The following is a 20,004-nucleotide window of genomic DNA, read 5'->3' on the forward strand; positions in this document are numbered from 1 at the left end:
GCGTGATCATAATAATACCAATCCGTGAAACGCCACTCAAAAGGGACCTAGATAGTGGAAACTACAGGTGCTCTTTTAAGACCAATTAAACTATAGCTTAACACCTACTTTACTAAGACATCAATAGGACTAAAGGTGAATAAAATATTAATAACTACTTAAACTCGACTAAATGACAAGAAGATAAAATATGAATAAATTTTGGAGGATGTGATAATAAAAATTAATTATAAAATCAGTACTTCTAATTAGAAAAATTAAATAACTGGGGTTTATGTACTGTTAATCTGTTATATCATCTCAACAATTTAAGAATTATAAAATAAAAATTTGATATGGTTGAATGACAACAAAGCGTCGTGGCGGTCCCAAAGCCACTGGTTTGTAAATATCTATGGGATGCATGGCAGCTGCCCCAGTTTGTACAATCATTTCATAGCTTTTTGAAAACTAGTACCAACAAAAGGGTGAATGAAAACAGCACGCCTGTGCGAGCAATTACTTGAGTACTGATACACAGCACACGGAGTGCTGTGCACGCCTGTGCAAATTTTTTTTTTTTTTAAATTAAAAAAAAAAAAAAAAAATTTGCACGCCGTATGCTATTTTACTTCACCTCAATTATATTTGTCGGACTAGAATATGTTCTTAATTAATGTTAATTTGGTTTAACAAATAACAAAGGAGTAGTGATTTTTAACACACTGGCGTGTTTGAATAGTAAACACGTCGATGTTAAAATATTATAAAATAATATTTAAACAGTAAAAATAATAATATAATATAATATTTTAACACTAGCGTGATTACTGTTTAAATATATTGGTTTGCTAAAAATTACTGCTCATAACAAAAAATAAAAATGTCGTCACATGATTCACCTTTAGTTAATTGGTGTAAATAGTGAGCATTATATACTTTCTTTCTTTTTTTTCCTAAGCTGAGAGTATTATATACGAGTCCTGATTCACAGCACACGGCGTGCTTAGCACACCTGTGCAATTTTTTTTTTTTTTGCACAGCACGCCGCATGTTGTTTTCATTCACCCATTATATACTTGTTAGCATGGTGAGGTGAGCTTTGACAAAAGAAAAGCACGGAACAACATGCAAGACATTTCAGGTTGATTATATAGTTGGTCGCACAATCAATCTTAGACTATGAATACGTACATGTGAAAGAGATAAGGGGGTAAAAGATCAAAGATTTGTTGGGAGTGTCAATGATATATATCTTCCATGTTTAAGTTAATAAAAATAATTAAGGAATAGAGTTATAGTTAGAAAAAAGATTATAATACAAGGATAATAGAGGATGGTACAAGCGTGTGTGTACCGGGAATATATGGTAGCCTTTTCTTTCTTTGGTGAAGTGTTTTCCTTAACGGCTACGTGTACGTTGTTCTTTGATAAGGCACGACTTTGATTAGATATGACGTCTAATTTGCGTTCTCTAATCAGGTACGTCATTTGTTAGGTGTCTCTTGCTAATTGCTAATGAGATAAGGTCTTGACAAAGTTGTGAAGCCAAATTCTTTGCCTACTAGAATGTACTATATATCCTTATCAAATGTCGTGCAAGATACTACTTGTCCACTGGGGTGAAGCAAAACAGCACATTAGCGTGCCTGCCACGTCAGTGTAAAAATTATTTATTTTTTTAATAATTAAAAAAAAAAAAAAAAATTTACATGTGTATCACGGCTAGTCCACTAGTAGGCTAAGGACATTGCCTGATTGCTGACCGAGACTAATGTGATAGTTTTTTTTTTTTTTTTTTTTTTTTTTTTTTACATGTCCGTGTCAGAGGAGAAAAATATAAAAAGAAATTCGAATTAGTGAGCTCTACTTTATGAGGCGTAGTCTCCAACCGATTAATAATTAAATTAAAGTTGTAGGACAATAAATATTCTGCAAACTTGCATTCAATACTCCATGTGTATATAGGATTTGGAATTGCCCATCAATTTTTTTTTGAAATTCTGGCCATTGAATCTCATCTAAGAGTTTATAAGCCGCCACATGTTCTACTAATTAAAAAAAATTATTATTATTTAAATTGTAAAAATAAAATAGAGTAAATATATCTAAAGTTCTTGGGTCAACATGCCAAAATTTTTATTTTCCTAAGTTTTTTTTTTCAACAATTTTTCCTGAGTCAATCGAAATGACAAGAAAATCCATATCGTCAAATTTTTTTAGTTGCCATTACATTGAATGAAATGCATCATTTTGTCATGTCAGCATAATAATTTTTTTATTAATTTAATTTAAAAAATTAAATAAAAATTAATAAAAAAAAATTGAAGCCTAGGGGTCGTTTGGTTAGGGGTGGCCCGCAGGCTACCCCTAAACCGAAGGGGTGGCTCACGAACCACCCTAGGGTGGCTTTTGGCTACCCCATAATGGTTGGGGTGGCTAGGGAGGACCCCTTCAATTTTTTAAAATTTTCATTAATTTTTTAAATTAAATTAATAAAAAATTATTATACTGATGTAGCAAAATTCTGTGTTTCTAAGAATATAATGACATCTAAAAAAATTTGACTGTAAGAATTTTCTTGTTATTTCGATTGACCTAAAAAATAAATTGTCAAAAATAAAAATTTTGACATTTTGATTTAAGGACTTTAGATATATTTACTCAATAAAATATAAAAACAAAATATAAAACAAATTTAACTAGAAGAGAAGACCATTCTTGTTCAACAATTAATGAAAATGTCCCGTCAGTTTCCATTCCCGTACATGAGCGAGAAAACAGCATACAAAATTATGGCAAAGAGAAGAAACGCGTCTTTCTTTTCAGTAATTCAAACTTTCTTGGATGCAATGTAGGCACGTAGGGTGGCTGCCGACACTCCCGGCGCCTTCCTATTTGGTAGCTGCAAAGCCTGCAATCATAAAATTGGTGTTTGTGCTTTTGCTGTCACCAAGTTTGGTGTTCCATTACGAATTTCAATACTTTGTTTATATTTTATTTATATTATCTTATAAATTAATTATTAAATTTGTGAAATTATGTAGATCGTATATAAATCAATGATAAATCTCACCAGGGATGGACCCAAGTTTCAATTTCGGGAGGGACCAAGTGTCAACAATTTTTTGAGGAGGGATCAATTAGCCAAAAAAAATTAAAATTTTTTTTTTGCCTTTTTTTTTTTTTTTTTCCTTGTGATTTTGGGGGACTAGGGCCACTTCTGGTCTCCCACTGGGTCCGTCATTGAATCCCACAAATCTAATAGTTGATTTATTAAATTTGTAAAAAAATATAAAAAATATATAGACAAATTATTAACACTAATTATTTCTCTTCTATTATTCTCGTTTGGTAGTTAGAATTGGCGCTTATCGAGATAGTGCTGTTATTGTTTTATTTTTGGGGTTAAATACTTTTTTGGTATTTAGATTTTTAACGCGGTAAAACTAATGAATTTTCACGTCAAATTAATTACAACATGCCTGAGTCACATGACTAAAAAAAATAAAAAATAAAAACTTTGAAATGAATAAAAAAAATAATAATGCTTATTTGTTTAGAGTTTAAATAGTTGATTTTGCAGCACTTTCTCTAACACAAATAGATGGAGACGCAGACCATACCAAATGCATGGATGGTGTGAAAAAAACTAATCATGATATAAATATTTTCTTTTTTAAAGAAGAAGAAAGTAGGTTTAATTGTGTAGTTTTAAATGCATGGCACGAGGGAAAATGTGTAGTTTTAATTAAAAAAAGAAGAAAGTAGAGGGTACCAAGTTGGCAAGAGAGTTAAAAAAGAAAAGTCTTTGTATCAATTATCAAATCTAGAAGAGAGTTGAAAAGGTACCAATCGTTTTCCAAATCTGATTATAGAATATTGAAATTTCTGCTTTTAACTAATATGTAGGCAATTAAATGTTAGTATTAATTAGTTTGCTGACATTCTAAACCCATTTGAATTTTTAATTACTTTTTTTTAAAAAAAAAATACAAGAGAATTTTATAAACAAAAGGAAGGCTGTATTTGGCAAACGGCCGGGCTGGATCAGACTAAAAAATCAAAAAAAAAAAAATTTAAATCAACTTTAATATTTTTACTTTTTACATTACATCAATAACTTTTTATTATTATTTAAATAAAAAAATTACTATAAAATAAATTTTTTTTACTTTTTATATAAAATATTTTTATTTTTTTCTCTCATGTCAATCAAATTTGTTATAATACTGTTTCACTTTTTTTTATTTATTTATTTTTTTTTATTTTTTATTTTTTATACTCTATTGCTAAACACAGCCGAAGAGCTCGTTTAGGTCATAAAATAGGAGTTAATGCGTGTCGAGTGTGCGTGGATGGTGGGTTGTAATCGCGTGGACAGCTCAGGAGTCGGGGGTTAGTTGTGTCAATCAAGTCGGCAGGGACAGCGGCTACATGACAGGTAGCCAATAGCACTGATGACGTACATCAAATCCTCATCATGCATGATGTAATCGCGATTACATCACACCTTCGCATCATTCACATTGGTGATCATACAACACGATAGTAGGATCAGGATTCGGGACCCCTCTCCCATACGGATAACTCCATTTTGACGTACGAGATATTATTCTGATATTCTCCACGAAGCTGAGGCCTTCTTTGTTTCCGCTTAAATTATTTTCAACCAAATAATTTTTGGAATTTGGCACTAATAAAAAATAAGTGAGGAAAGACGACAAATATATAATATATATATGTATGGAATATATATATATCTTTTCACATTTCAAATCAAGAGGGAAGTGCTTCTAGCACCACTATATATATATATATATATATATATATATATATATATTTCATTCAACGACAAAACACCACTACCATGCATTCTTAATTAGTGCTACCATTATTTTCTGCACAATACCACTCTACCATTTTTATGGTGGGCGGATTACTGAATTGTAGGAAAATGAAATGGAGAGTATTTATTTAAATAAAAAAGTAATAAAATTAAGATAAAGTTGTTCTCAATTTAAAACTTTAGACAATTTAATTTTATTATTTTGCATAAATAACTTATTTTTATTTAATTTGAAACGGAAAATATCATTTTTCTGGGTTGTCGGCTTGTAGCTCCTTTCCTATTAATTAAAATTATTTACAGCACATAAATCAAAATCTATAGAGATGTCAATAAATTAAAACTCGAGATGATATACACAACGACAGAGATGTCAATAAGGTTCCCGACAACTAAATAAATCCTGAAGAGAAATACGGGCCACGAGGCCGAAGGTTGGGTTTAATGAATGATGTAATCAGGATGACATCACCCCTTAACGTCATTAATTCACGATATTGATGTGTGATTTCCCCGCCAGAAAACAGAAAATGGTATAGAATATATGTTTTCTACTTTCTTTTTTATAAAATCAATCTATGTTAGCTTAAATACCACACAATTTGTTAAAGTACATAAAAAAATATAAAGAGAAAAATAAGGAAAAAAGATACAGATTAAGGTAGTTTGGCCTATGTCCACGCGTTAAAATCTTCTTTTGGCTAGATCTTTCCTTTACTTGATAGAAATTATATAATAAAATTGTCTATTTATAGTTAAATGAGACAAAGAATACAATAAATACATAATCAATATATAACCTATGAGATTTTTTTTTTTTGAGATAAACTTCTTCCTTCATTTCATAATAAATTTAGAGCATGAAACTCTAAACAGAAAGAGCAAAAAGCTCTGATAAGACAATATAAAAAATTTCTTCCATCCAAATAGAATATGTAACACTGTTGATGGCATTCTTCGCCAATCCATGTGTGGCACTGTTAGCTCCTCTTTATACATTTTCCACCGACCAACTTCGTAAAGCTTGTAGCACCACATGAATATCATTCACCACTTGGCCATACTGACAATTAGTGCTTTTAACATTAATTGCCCAAACAACCAGTTGTGAATCTCCTTCTAATATTAGCTCTTGCAATCCCAAGTCCCGGTTGAACTCCACAACAATTAAAGCACCCATGGCTTCCGCAATAGCTGGTTCCGGGCAAACCTTCAATGTTCGACTAAGAGCAGCAGAAATTAAGCCTGTTGAGTCCCGGATAACAACTCCCACTCCACATCTTCCATTATTAGTCTTGAGAGTAAAATCCCAATTTGCCTTAAAAAATTACCTGGGTAAGGGTGTCAATGCGGGCGGTTAAAAGCCATCCACTAACCGTTATAACCGCTAACCGTTTAACCGCTTAACTATATTAACTGCTAACCGCCTAGCGGTTAGCCGTTAAGGGTTTACTAACCGTAATCGTTAACCGCTAATCGCCTTTTTATATAATATATTTTTATAATTATAATTATAAAAATATTTATACATATATCATTAAATCACAATTTTTTTAAAAAAAATAATTAAATCACAATTTGAGTATTAATATATTATCACTATAATTTATATGATTATATCATATAATCATTTGATCATTAAATCGCAGTTTTTTTTAAAAATAATTAAATCACAATTTGAGTATTAATATATTATCACTATAATTTATATAATTATATCACATGATCAATTGATCATTAAATCATTTGATTATATAATAATAAATTATACATATATAATATGACATAACTTATAAATATACCAATTCATACTAATACAACAATTAAATATCCAGAAACTTATTTCCAATGTATGTTATAAACTTATAAGTCAATATATGTTATAAGTCTATATAAGTCTAAATATGCATATGAATAATATAAATGTATAATATCAATACTTAATCATATGATTTAATGACAATTCAAATACTTTATTCAAGACTTCAGGTGAATCATATTATTAATGTACAATGATGATATCATTCGTATAATATCAAATTAAGCAATTGACATTGGATTAAATAATGACCAATGTGTTACTTATAATTTAAGTATTAATGTATTATCATTATATGTTGTGACAGATGTCTGAATTATGAATTTTTTTTTTTTTTTCTTTTAAGTTAACCGGTTATGATTTAATATTTAAGGAAATTTTTTTAAATTACAAGTAAATGTAAATTTTGGGTCAAATATTTTTGATTTTTCAATATGGGCTCTTTTTATAGCAATTGAGCACAAGAAGACACTAAAAATACAAAAAAAAAAAAAAAGGGTAAAAAAAAAGGTCCAAAAAACCCAAAAAAAGATGTTCAAAAAGGCCCGAAAAGCCATAAAGAAAGTCCAAAAACGCCCAAAAAGCCCAATTTTAAAAAAGCGATTAGCGGGCGGTTATCTATTTCACTAACCGTTAACTATTAACCGCTAGGCGATTAGCGGTTGCGGTTAGTGAAATCTACTAACCGCTAAGACAGTTACGGTTAGTGGTTATTGCTAATAATCGCTAACCGTAACCGCCTTGACACCCCTACCTGGGGGACTCTTCCATCGAACATCGGTTTCCACTAGTTGCACTTCAATACACTCAAGTTGTTTTCCCCTGATTGTCTTAAACTGTAACAAATTCTCCTCAGCCTCCTGAGCAATCTGGGATGGGTGCACAAAGACTCCACTGTGAAGTACCTCATTACGACGTAACTCTCCTATGAGAATTATGAGAGTTACATAATTAATATGTAGTTTATGAGAATCAATAGAGTTACATAATAAATATGTAAGGTATGAGAATTAAGAGAAGTACATAATAAATATGTAACATATAAAAATTAGGAGAGTAAATAATACATTAATTTAATTCAAAACAATTATTATACGTTGTCTTCATATGCCTCAAAATATATATATATATATATATATATATATATATATATATATAGTTAAATTTAGAGAAGTATATATATAGAGAGTAGTGACTTTTAGCACACCAGCGTGCTTGAGCATGCCGATGTGCTAAAAATCACTATATATATATATATATATATATATATAAGTTTTGAGGAAGTCAACTTCTCTCTCTCTCTCTCATATATATATATATATATATTTTGGGATTTTATTATTTATTTATATTTTCAAGAACTTTGGGGGAGGGTGGATGGGGCCATGGCCAGTGGCCACCCTCCGCCCCACGTTCCACAAGTTGATATTCTAATTGCCAAAAGGATGGTCCCTCATTTTCCCAAATATTAAGTCCAAGTTAAATAAAGAATTAGTACAGCCACGCCCACACTCGTTGAAAAATATCTATGGGGGACCAGTAGTGGCACGCCCTTTTTCATGGCTAGAAAGGACAATCACATACCGACTTTCATTTGCGGCCGGCCAGATTTTTCCCAGTTCATATAATTTTATAAGGTAATATTTTTAGCTGTCTTTATATAAATAATCTAACCCAATGAGCTTTTATTACTTATTTTAGCTATTTAGATTCTAAAGCTGTTCAACTTGTAGACAAGAATAAATTCTAGGTTTAATTATTATTTTTTATTTTACGGAGGAGAAAAAAAAAGAAAAGAAAGAATAATCATCACACGCTTCACATTAAATTTTTAATATGATTAATTAAGTGACTCTTGATGAAGAGAAAGGAATCGCATGTGTCTTCAAGAGGTAGCTCAATCAGTTGGGACCATGCCTAATGAAGCGAATGTTATTAGTTCGAATTCTTCACCCTTTCTTGTGCGGATATGTCAAAAAAAAAAAAAAAGCATGTAAGAACGACGACCCAATTAATAATTAATTACATTATATAATGTAATAGTTTGAAAGTTAATTCGCGTTCTGGGGTCATAAAGATGAGATGCTTTATTTTACATATAATTGTACTGATTGCCTCCTCAGCCTTTCATCTATTTGTAAAGGACTTTGACAGCTAGGAAAATTAAAATGAAACAAAAAGTCACATGCTTAATTCACATTGTAGAGACTTATTGATTATTGCCATTAATTATATTATTTCTTTAGCATGGTCAAGTGATGAATCATATTCCATCAGCAGTATTCAAAATTTGAAAAGTATATAGCCGTCAAAGAAATCAAGCAAGGATATATGGGTGACTTATTATGGAGCTAGGACCATTATCTCTTTAAATTTGCCGCCCCAAAAAGGTATGCAATTCTAGTCGGTAGACTCTTAACCGTTTTTGTGGACCGTTTGAACTGCGTGTAATTTAAACAACGAATTTGAGAATCCTCATCAAATTATTCAACATTCTTTCTTATCTTTCTTTTATATATATATATTGTTAGGTATACAAAATCCAAGTGGAAAGATTATCTTTCTCGCAGAATGGACAAAGTCCAAAGTAGACCATTCTAGAGCAACGAAGGAATAAAATATCCCGTGCTTTGACATTAACATGCCTTTTTTTTTTTTTTTTTTTTGACATGTCCACATAAGGGGGGAGAGAAATTTGAACTAGTGACCTTCGCTTTATAAGGCGTGATCTCCAACCGATTGAGCCACTCCTTGAGGATGCCTTTGATTCTAATTGATTACTGCTCAACCACAAAAACATGCTAAATGATTAAATTCGGTGAAATAAAGACTTGAGCCATTGAGGGAAGAAGAACAAAAGCAAAAACAAAAACAAGAATTTTAACAACAAATGATACGAGCGACATTGAAAAAAGTAAACTGGCAAAATTAGAAGCTCAAGAGACAATTTGTTACACAGACAAAACTCATGATAGAAACATGATATTTTCTCTCTTTTAAATTATTGATCTAATTACTTGTTTATTTTTGTTTATTCTTGTGTCTCATACTATTGTGAAAGGTTGTGCTTGTTAATTAAGGTTGACCCACAATAACAACCACTTTATGACATCATGTAGGGTTATATATGTGGACGTAGAATAACCACATTTACATTTGCATTATGTGGTTATTATTTTTAGGTGACTGCATTCGTACCATGTGATTATTACCAGTTAGTGAATGCGTTATTAACCACTATCGGCATATAAGGTAATTGGTCTTTTGAACTTTCTTTGGGCCTCTATTAGGGTAGTTTAGATGATTTTGAAAATGTTTCGGGTCTGATTTTAGCGTTTTGGGCTTGTTTAGTGTTTCATCAAATTAGGATGTCAGCTTCTATGGCCCGGTCAGTGTGGGCTTGATCAATCCAGCCTAAATCTTGGACTCTCGAGCCCGTATCCTCTCAACCTGAGGTGGCCGAATGGATAAATGAGGCCGACATATTGGTGACCCATGATTGTAATATCGACTTGAACATCATTAAGCAAACCTACTTGCTTTTTGCCGTGGGCGAATAAGATAACAGCAAGGCTACTTTCCAAGGATGTCCGTCTGTGGTTAATATCGACTTGAATATCATTAAGCAAACCAACATGGCTTTTGCCAGGGGGCGAATAAGATAAGAGGCAGCTTTCCAAGGATGTCTGTCTATGGTGGATAAGTGCTCCACGTTGCCTTCTAGTTGTAGATGTTTCTGTTTGTAATTGATGGCTTTCACTGTAGATGGCCCCCTATGGCTAGACGCGTATGACCAGTATTTTGCCTCTTGTAGCCACGCAATTAGATGCTAATCCACTGCATTAAAAATGTTGACATCCATGGCACGATTGATGTTGATGTATCAACGCTAATCCACGCGTTAATCCGTGCTAATCTAATGAGCCACGGCACTGTGTTATCTATCACCACCAAGGCAACTGAATATTCTAATGAATTTAGCTTTTTTGAAACATGCATATAAGAAGCAGACTACTTTGAGCTCCAATCCACACACAGCAATTCCAACTTATTTCCAATTGGAGCCGAAGATCCCTCACGTCACAAGCCTATAAATGGAGCACAAGGTGTGTCATTTTAAGGCCCTCAACGGGGACGTCCTAGCAGATATCATTGGTCGATTTGATGGTTCAACTTTGGCTGCTGCTGCCTGCACCTGCTCTGACCTGCGTGATATAGCTCGAGACCAAAGCTTATGGCGACAGTTGTGTCAATCCACCTGGCCCTCTACTGCACTTGAGGAGGCACAACATATTCTTTCATCTTCACCCATTGGTAGCTTCCACAAGTTCTATGCCAACTCTTACCCATTGCTGTTACATGGCGAATGCGTCAAATCTCAAGAACCACAAACCCATGTCTCCGCTTCTCAATTTGCTTCGCTAGTGGATCTTTACTACAGGAAAGAATGTGTTCTGTCTAAAGTATTAGATGGCATACCCCAAGCAGTGGAGGACGACTCTAGTAGATGGAACTCAAATTTCCCATTTAAACTAGAGCTATTGAGCCTTGACTATGATGAAGAAACAGGTTTTGACAATGAACTCGGCTATGCCTACATCGATGACGATGAAGAAAGAAGAGCTCCTCCATCCGTATCAGTCGCAGAAGAAGGAAAGGAGCTGGAGCAAGAACTCAGGTTAAGTTGGGTGCTGCTGGACAAGAAAAACGGCAAAGCTGTCAATCTCTCAAGCTGGAAGCCAATGTTGGTACAGAGGAGATGGCCTTTGAGTGGGGAGTATGTGATTCATTTTGGAAGCATTGTACAAGTGGATGAGGGCTTGTTGTCTCACAAGTTGGCCATGTGCAAAATAGTAATTAGATGCAAGTTGACAGAAAGTGGAGGGTGTCCAAAGTGGAGGGAAATTAGCATGCATATCGAGGACCTGATGGGTGTAATTGTTGGTGGGAGTAAGAGTTTGATGGTTCTGAATCACGCCCTAGACTGCTTGCGGAGTACTAATCACCATGAAGTCAAACAGGGTTTTCGTCAATATGAGAAGCAGAAGAGAGAGATGATGAGGAAAAAGGAGTTGATGGAAGCTTTAATTGAAGGATTCAGTGTATCAATTGAAGTGGCCATTTTTGTAACTATTTGTTATATTTATTTGTTTCTCTAGCACTTCACCATCAAATCCAATGAATTCTTCTCAGCTAAGCACATTTTAAAACATCTAAACCACAACAGTTTGACATGATCCAAACATTTAAGTCTAGAAGGGCAGCAGACAAAATGCTAAGAGTGAAAGTTTGCATGGAAAAAAAATTAAAGTACATAAATCAGTCCTTAATGTGAAGAAATTTTGTGCCCATGATAAACATCAGAATTGGGATAACATACCACAAATACAATCTCTACTCAGCTATCTGTAGTTTCTCTGAAATGATGTAACTTTGACATTCTTCAAGAAATTCTCCACTCCAAAATTTAGTGCGGTGCGCTAAACAGAGATTTGCTAATAATACCAGTCGCCTCAATGTAGCGTTCCACGCACCTAGAAATGCAACTACTCTCACCCCCACTCAGGCTTGACCCTGGTTTTGTAATACACTTTTCAAAGCATTTCCCCCTTAAGGTCTGCACGAAAATGAAAAAGTACTCCAAAAATAAGGCAAACATAAAAAAAATACGAGCTAACAAGTAAAAGAACTTAGGAGGAGATGCACTCTCAAGCAGTTCTCTAATAAGAGATATCCGCCCTCATTTCTCAGACAAGAATAAGGTAGCAAAGTCCGAAATAGTTCTTGATCTAGTGAACTCAGCAATACTTTATTATTCCTTTTTGAGGCATATAGCAGATAGAACGCCCTCCTAGCAGCTAGAAAGTTTTTTAAGCATATAAGCAATACAACCACCTAATGGAGGCATGGATCACCACATTATAAGAGCAATGTGGTCAAGCCCAATAACCACATTGGTCATTCTGAGACATACATATTGAAAGAAATATTTATGGTATAGCTAATATCAGCTAAATCATCAAGTAAGACACCTTAGACCAGCTTCCTCAAACACTTCAAGTAGGATAACTAATAGAGATGTCAAGAGCACAAGCCACATAAATATGTCATACCTTAATGCCTAAACTGCCAAACTTAAGAAACACTACAAAATTGTAGGCATAATGAGATGAGATTTATGATTTGGGAGAAATTTCAAATTATGAATGCTATTTTACGGACCTTATTAAATTCCCAAGTATTCCAAAAATTTAAATTAATAGAAAAAGGTGAATTTGATCATTTAATTAAAATTTTGAAAAGTGTGAGTTCAAATTCCTCCTTAATAAGTAAAGTCCAACATATTAAATATTTAACTAAAATAGGAGGCAAATTATGGAGCTAAGGTTTGAATTCAAGTTATTGTTCTAATAACATGTTAAATCACCATTTATCCCTAAATCTTAAGTTGATATGATGAATTTAATCATTTAATCAATACTCGAATAGACCTTTATAACCTTAACCATCAAGCTATTAGGAAGATAGACGAGAGAGCCTCTTCCGAGGAAATACATTAAGACTAATCAAACCATGTTGCTAGGTTTAACCACACCAATCAGTGAGTTCACCTTCACAAGGAGATTCTGAATAGTCTTCAATTTTGGTTACTACCCTGCCTTTCAAATTAAGAAACAGAGAAGACTGTCTTGTAGTCCCATTTGTAGCAATAAAATGAATTTTTAATTTTTAATTTTTTAATTTTTTTTTAATATCTTCATAGGCAATACTTCTAAAAGGCATCTAGGCAATGAATAGATCACTAGCCATGCCTCGGCAGAGCATGACATAAACCATGACTTAAAAGAGTGCCAAGGCAAGAAGAAAAATTGTTGTATCTGCATATTTCATCATCATTAATCCTTCAGAAATTTGGAGAAAACATACATAAACCCAGATAAATATTGCATCTTCCTATCATTTTTACCGTCAAAAGGGAGAAATACACAGTGCATCATTCAAAAATAAAGATTTTGTTAGAACTTACTATTAAATTTTCTTACATGCATAAAGCCTAAATTGCGAGGACAAAAATTTTGTAAAATGAAAAAAAAAAAAAAAAAAAAAAATCTGACATGAAAACGCTACAGCATCTGATTGATGATACACTGATCAGTAAACGAATGTCAGAGTCCAGTCCTGTTTTAGCATGTTTTGAAACTGATGCAGCCAACTAAATATGTATCCGAGTTCACTGCAGTAGCACCTAAGAATTTGTTATGCATGAACCATTAACTTGATTTCATGAATTAATCACAAAGTCCGAATCTTTTTAGTTCCGCAATTTCAAAAGACTTCAGAAACAAACTAAATAATCAAATCATTAACAAAAGTCAGAATGCAGAAGTCAAGTCTTTAGCTACCAATCACACCAAAAAAGCAAAGGTAAATACCTCGAGGAACTCCTCAGCGTAAGCCTGGGCAAGCTGGGTCTTGAGCTGGTCCTTGAAATCGTCCGCCGAGAATTGCTGGGATGGCGACCCACTTGACGGCGACGATGAAAACGCATCCATCGCTTTTCTGCTCTGCTCTGCACCGCACCGCACCGCACCGCACTGCCTCCTAAATCCTAATTGTCAATACAACTTGCACAAAACCCTACGACAACTAGTTTGTGCCACACGGGTCCTTTGGAGGTCCCCAAACTTGATCCGGCCCAGGTGTTTTGGGCTCGATTCATTATTAAATTTGGGTCGGGCCACTGGAAAGTCCAAGTTGTTCATGCTCAAAGTTGGGTCAAGACTAGAGTTGGGTTTGGGCCTTTTAGAGTTTCCTAACCCATAATAAATCAATAGAGTAGTTTTGTGCTACCTACCCTTTGTGGAAGTTAATTTCCTTTTTTCTAATCAACCAATCTCAGCTTTGGTTTGGGGTCATAATTCATGTTCACGTGTTAGGTTTAAGTCGTATCGAAGTATGAGTACATGATTATATAGGTCAAGTCTAATTTACGAATTTCATATTAGACTCGTATCGAATTTATGAGTCATGTCAAAAATTGTCAGACCCAATTTTGGCACAGCATGATGCTAAGAGTAGTTATGGATAACCTATGTGCAAAACATGGGTCCATGTGTATACTTGTTACACATCATATAGAAATATTATATTAATATGTTCAGATTCAGAGTTCTTTGAGGGATATTAATTACTAACTTTTATTACAAGTTCCTTATAAATTAATATGACAGTTTACATGACACTTGCCATGCACGTTAGCCAATATGCTAAATAATTAAATTTGATTATAGTTGACATGACAATATCATATATAAATTGCTATGTTAATTTGTAATGAGATTGTATTACCTCAAACAATTTCCTTATGTTTACCTAGCATTAGCATTGACTTTGTAGAAATTTCTTTATAGTTTACTATATATTTATGGATGTTAAGTTGGCTTAGCCAAAATCTAATTATATTATGGCCCAAATATAATGCACTTTGAGGTTGAATTATTTGATGATTTTTGTTATTTTAAAAATTCAATAAGTCACCTCATCGTAGCTAGCTAAAAGATTCTAGGCAAGGCTAGTTGGATAATAATAAAAAAAAAAACACTTGCCTTCTGCCAACCCGAGACAAGGAAGCATATTTGAGGATGTTCAAGCGCTGCCGCCGGAATAAAAAAACAGTACACCATCTAATCAAATTAATCTCTTGTAAACCCTAGCTAGGAGGAGAAAGGTGCATGCATGCCCCCCCTATGAACTTAACCAAAAAGCAAACCCAAGCTAGCTAGCTACGAAAGTCAGCTGGTTCGTTCATGTTTGTGCATTAGTGCATCACACCTGCAATTTTCTGCTACTCTTAACTACTTTTCATGTCGCATTATGACGTTTTCAATATATGTGACCGTATCATTGAAGCGGTTAACCATCACAAAAGTTGTAAAACTAATTATAAACACAATTATTTATGCCATAAAGCTACGTACATTATTCACAAGAATTTAATTGAGTTGAAAGGACAATAATAACGCATTCATCTCCTTTTACTTACTAACCTCTCTCTCTCTCTCTCTATATATATATATATATATATATTAGATTAGGCTAGGTCTCATTCCAATTAGAACTAAACCCGTTGAAATTAAAACACGTGTTCTATTCCTAATGCAGCTCATTGCCTGCACATATACTATGCCTTGCCTTGCCTTGCCGGCCCATAGATAAAGGCGAATATAAATGTATATGTGCAGCAGCAGGCAACACAAATTAACTTTGGGAGACTTTGTTTAGAGGGCTTGGGTTGGGGGCTTTGGGCTGTGAGGAAAAGTCGTTCAAAGGGAGAGATTGAGATGAGATGTAATAAGACAAGGTAGCCGCCAACTGGAGGAGGGTAGAGTGTGCTTGGTGGTCCAATGAGAGTTTGAAAGGTGTGGTCCTGTACCTATCGGACACTACTGCAACATGCACCAAAAAATTGTACCAAAATTAGAGTTTCTTTTGCTGTTTTATCATAATCTTTTTTTGTTCTGAACAATTTCTGTCATCCTGAGTACCACGACCTACAGGCTTTTAAACTTGTTAGTTCTACTTCATCATCAACACTTGATCTCTCTCTCTCTCTCTTTCTCTGAGAGACAATGGAGTACATGCATCTATGGTGGTACAGTTTATAAATAAATAAATTAGTTAATTGATAGGCTGAATTAATTTAATTAAGAAACTCCTTCGATCGATTAGATAATATTCTTAATTATAACCCCGATTAGATCGATGAGAATAGGTCCAATATATAGGACCATCTAAAAGGGCCCTAATCTATGACCACAACGTGATACCCCAACCTAGCAAATTAAGCCTTGCTTGAGTGGGGGAAAACGAAGAAAATCACAGCCTAATTAGTCACTGAAAAAGGCATGAAATCCTACAAAACCTATATATGCATGTCAATGGGGATAGGCCGGGGTCCATTAATTACTCCGACTGGTGAGACATCATAGTCCACCACCCCATCCTTCTCCACGGTGCCTGCACTATCTATCATCCATGCTGCCAAGCTAGCTAGATGCCCTGTACATTTTTTCTTTTTCTTTTTTTCTAAGGGTGGAGGCTTCACTTTTAGTTTCGTTCATTCATCCATTTCTTTTTGAACTTCTTGAGGATTATCAATATTTCAGATCCTCCGGAATCTCCTCTCTTTGATTCCCTTACGGCTGAAAGCCATATTCCTTAGTCCACACGGGAATAATTGGAGTAAGCCCTAACTCTCTCTCTCTCTCTCTCTCTCTCTCTCTTTCTCTATATATATATATATATATATATATATGATACATATTCAATATTAGTTGAATATTATGTCATATATTTTTCTCTCCCTGTGGATTTATATATATCCAGGTGGACTGCAGATAGAATCAACGACTTTCCTGGAGTAGCTTAATTAGTTTAATGAGTTAATTATTAATCCTCTAGCTAGCCTAATTAAGATACATATGGACGTTATTGAGTCAAACAATCACGCTACAGCTAGATCACCAGCTAATTTGGCTTTAATATTTCCCACTTGTTTAATGAAAAATCAATATCATCTCAACTTGAACTTTGAGTATATGAGCAAGACTCGATCGCCAGTTTAATTTAACATGGTGAGCTTAAAATAACCTAAATCATTCAATCAAATGCATGCCCATTGACGTCAAAAACGTGGCAACAGTCACATAATCTTGTGATTTTGTAAATTAAGGATTTGTTTGATCATGGTTGAGAAGTAATTATTGATGTTTACTTAAACACCACGACGTACATTAGTATACTTTTAAGTTTAACCCTTCGCTAGCTAGCTGGTTTTGCTGTCACAATTACTTTCTTGTTCAACGGCAAAAAAAAATATGAATTCTTTTTTGTATCGACGGTTTTCCCGGCCCATTGTATATACTTCTTAATTATAATCTAATAACTGTTGTTATATTTACCTAAGCTTATTAAAAAAAAAGAAAAAACTATAGGAATCTCTAAGGTAGCATCAATGGGCCTAGTGGCTTCACATGTGTATATAAAGATAAACAAGCTGATATATATTATAAATATTCTAGCAATTTTTTTTTTTTTTAATATAGTAATTCTTTTCCTTTCTTTTCTCTTCTTATTTATTTATTTTTTATTTATTAATAAATATTTTACCAAAAAATCACTAGGGGTTTCTCAAAACTATATATGGATAACTTTCAACTTTATTTATCTATTTTTTTTGGCCAACACGAACTTTATTTTGTCTTTGGGTATCTTTGAAAACGTTTTGCTTCCTATCTAATGCTTTGTGTTGCTGTTTGTGGCCTTGTCAGGCTTTGGGTTTGGCTTATCTTGCTGTGGATTTGTTTTGTATCGTGGGTTTTATTTTTTATTTTTGTCTCCTTGTGCTTTTGCTTTTCAATTACTTTCTTGCTTAAATTCATTTCAAAAAAAAAAAAAAAAAACCAAAAGTTAAGAGGAAACTACCTTTTGCCCTATGAAGTACTACAACGCATTTTCATTTTGCCATCATTAACTACCAATTGTGACACCTGATCCCATAAATTATCATTTCGTTAGTCAAATGCGTTAATTCAGACTGTCAAATTTATAATGCGTTGTAATTCAAGGGGGCAAAGTGACAATGAATTATAGTTCATGAGGGCAAAGTGACGGGTAGACCGTCTGAATTAACGCTTTTGGCTGATGAAATTGGGGTTTTGAATACAAAATGGTAGTTTATGGGGGTCGGATGTCACAGTTGATAGTTCATGAAAAGAAAAGTGTCAAGACATTGTAATTCATGGGAGCAAAATGTAGTTTTCCCAAAAGTTAATTATTATTTTTGAGCTAAGAGATTTACGGGCTCATTATTGGTGATTAGTAGATATTAATTATTATTCGGTTTTTGCTTACTTTCAAATCCTCGCCCAACAAAATCTAAAAGGAAGAGATGACCAATGGAGGTAGATTCGAGGAGGAAGGCATCGTAGAGCATTACAGTCTTACAGTCTCCATAGGGGAAGATTACCATTAAAGACATATTCCCACAATTCTAATATATATATATATTTTTTGTTTTTCCAAAACATACAAAATTTCATTTAATAAAGCGATAATTAAGATTCCTATTAAAAGCCCTACCACGTACGTACCTCTAGTACGTATAAGATAATTAAAGAATCTGGTGGGGAGAGAGTGGCTAGTGGTAGTGGGTATTGGATGAATTACTGGACCGATTTCTTGGGATGTAATGGATGAGTCTTAAAACTCTGATCTATTAATAAAAGTGCTACTTTTCTCAAAAAAAAAAAAAAAAAAAAGATAATTAAAGAAATTTTCAATAACGTCATTATGTTTATACTTTTTCATTAACAAGCTAATCAATGCAAACCACATATATAATCTATTTTGAGACAATTAAATAGATCAGCATGCATGCTTTTTAATTTCTATATAAATAGATAAATAATAAAGGCTTAATTGAGTAATCTGTAAACAGGGATTACAAGGGAGCGTACTATTATTTATATATTATTTTTTTTATTTGGTATAGGATGGATAACTTTTATGGGTACAATTCTTCATTATTTGCCTGTCCTGCATTTAGGGAGAAATTGACTAAATATATATTAGGGTTAAGAGGAGTGCTACATATTTCAAATTTTCTTTTCAAAAGTTAGTTATCAAATGATGTGTCACCATCTCATAAGATTTATTATTTTGGAAAGTGTATCACCAACTCATGGGATGGTGACACAACATGTGAAAAAAAAAAAATTTGGGATGTGTAGCATTTCTCTACCATTAAATACCTAATTCCTCTAGGGTTTCAACACTTTATTTTTTGTCCCTTAAGGTTTCATTTGGATCACATGAGGTACCTGTGATTTGGTTAAAGACGAAGATGGTACCTCCGTTAAAATTTCGTCCAAAACTTAACGGAACGTCACATTATCACCAATCAAATGTCGTCACGTGTCATGTAATTAATTTTTTTAATTTTTTTTTTAAATATATTTTTTCCAAAAAAAAAAGAAAGAAATAAAAAATTGCCACCCCATTGGGTTTTGGGGGTGGTTTCGGCCACCCCTTGGCCCCTCGGCCAAATGTATCCTGTTAAATGGGGATCAATTACAGAGTTAGACCATGCATGTATAAAATTGGAAAAGAAATATCATTTATTTTCCAGCTTGTATTGAATATTTTATGTAAATTCGATCAATTAATATGTATCGGTAAACTTTAATTCGATCAATTAATTAAAGAGTTAGACCATGCATACATAAAATTGTCAGTGTTAGGTTCAAGTTGTGTCAATACATGAATATTGTAAGACTATATAGATAAATTATAACCT

At 33.4% G+C, this 20,004-nt stretch overlaps 2 protein-coding genes across 2 annotated transcripts; one reads left to right on the forward strand and one right to left on the reverse strand.

Moving 5' to 3' along the window:
* The first annotated feature begins 10,684 nt into the window (after positions 1-10,684).
* Positions 10,685-11,824, forward strand: LOC132175045 (F-box protein At2g27310-like). The gene has a single exon (XM_059586850.1). The coding sequence runs from the start codon at positions 10,742-10,744 to the stop codon at positions 11,804-11,806; it is 1,065 nt and encodes a 354-aa protein (XP_059442833.1). The 5' UTR covers positions 10,685-10,741; the 3' UTR covers positions 11,807-11,824.
* Positions 11,825-11,916: 92 nt separating this feature from the next.
* Positions 11,917-14,272, reverse strand: LOC132175046 (mitochondrial import inner membrane translocase subunit Tim13). Its single transcript, XM_059586851.1, has 2 exons — positions 14,081-14,272; positions 11,917-12,264 (listed from the first exon to the last, which is right to left on the reverse strand). The coding sequence occupies exons 1-2, from the start codon at positions 14,198-14,200 to the stop codon at positions 12,115-12,117; spliced, it is 270 nt and encodes an 89-aa protein (XP_059442834.1). The 5' UTR covers positions 14,201-14,272; the 3' UTR covers positions 11,917-12,114.
* Positions 14,273-20,004: the final 5,732 nt, after the last annotated feature.

This window comes from Corylus avellana, chromosome ca3 (assembly GCF_901000735.1).
Source record: "Corylus avellana chromosome ca3, CavTom2PMs-1.0".
NCBI lineage: Eukaryota > Viridiplantae > Streptophyta > Magnoliopsida > Fagales > Betulaceae > Corylus > Corylus avellana.

Excerpts from the sequence above, each read along its gene's own strand:
- LOC132175045 (XM_059586850.1), top strand. The coding sequence starts at position 10,742 with ATGGAGCACAAGGTGTGTCATTTTAAGGCCCTCAACGGGGACGTCCTA.
- LOC132175046 (XM_059586851.1), bottom strand. The coding sequence starts at position 14,200 with ATGGATGCGTTTTCATCGTCGCCGTCAAGTGGGTCGCCATCCCAGCAA. Across the intron at positions 12,265-14,080 it reads ACGCTGAGGAGTTCCTCGAG|ACCTTAAGGGGGAAATGCTT; the intron begins GTATTTACCTTT and ends ATTTTCGTGCAG.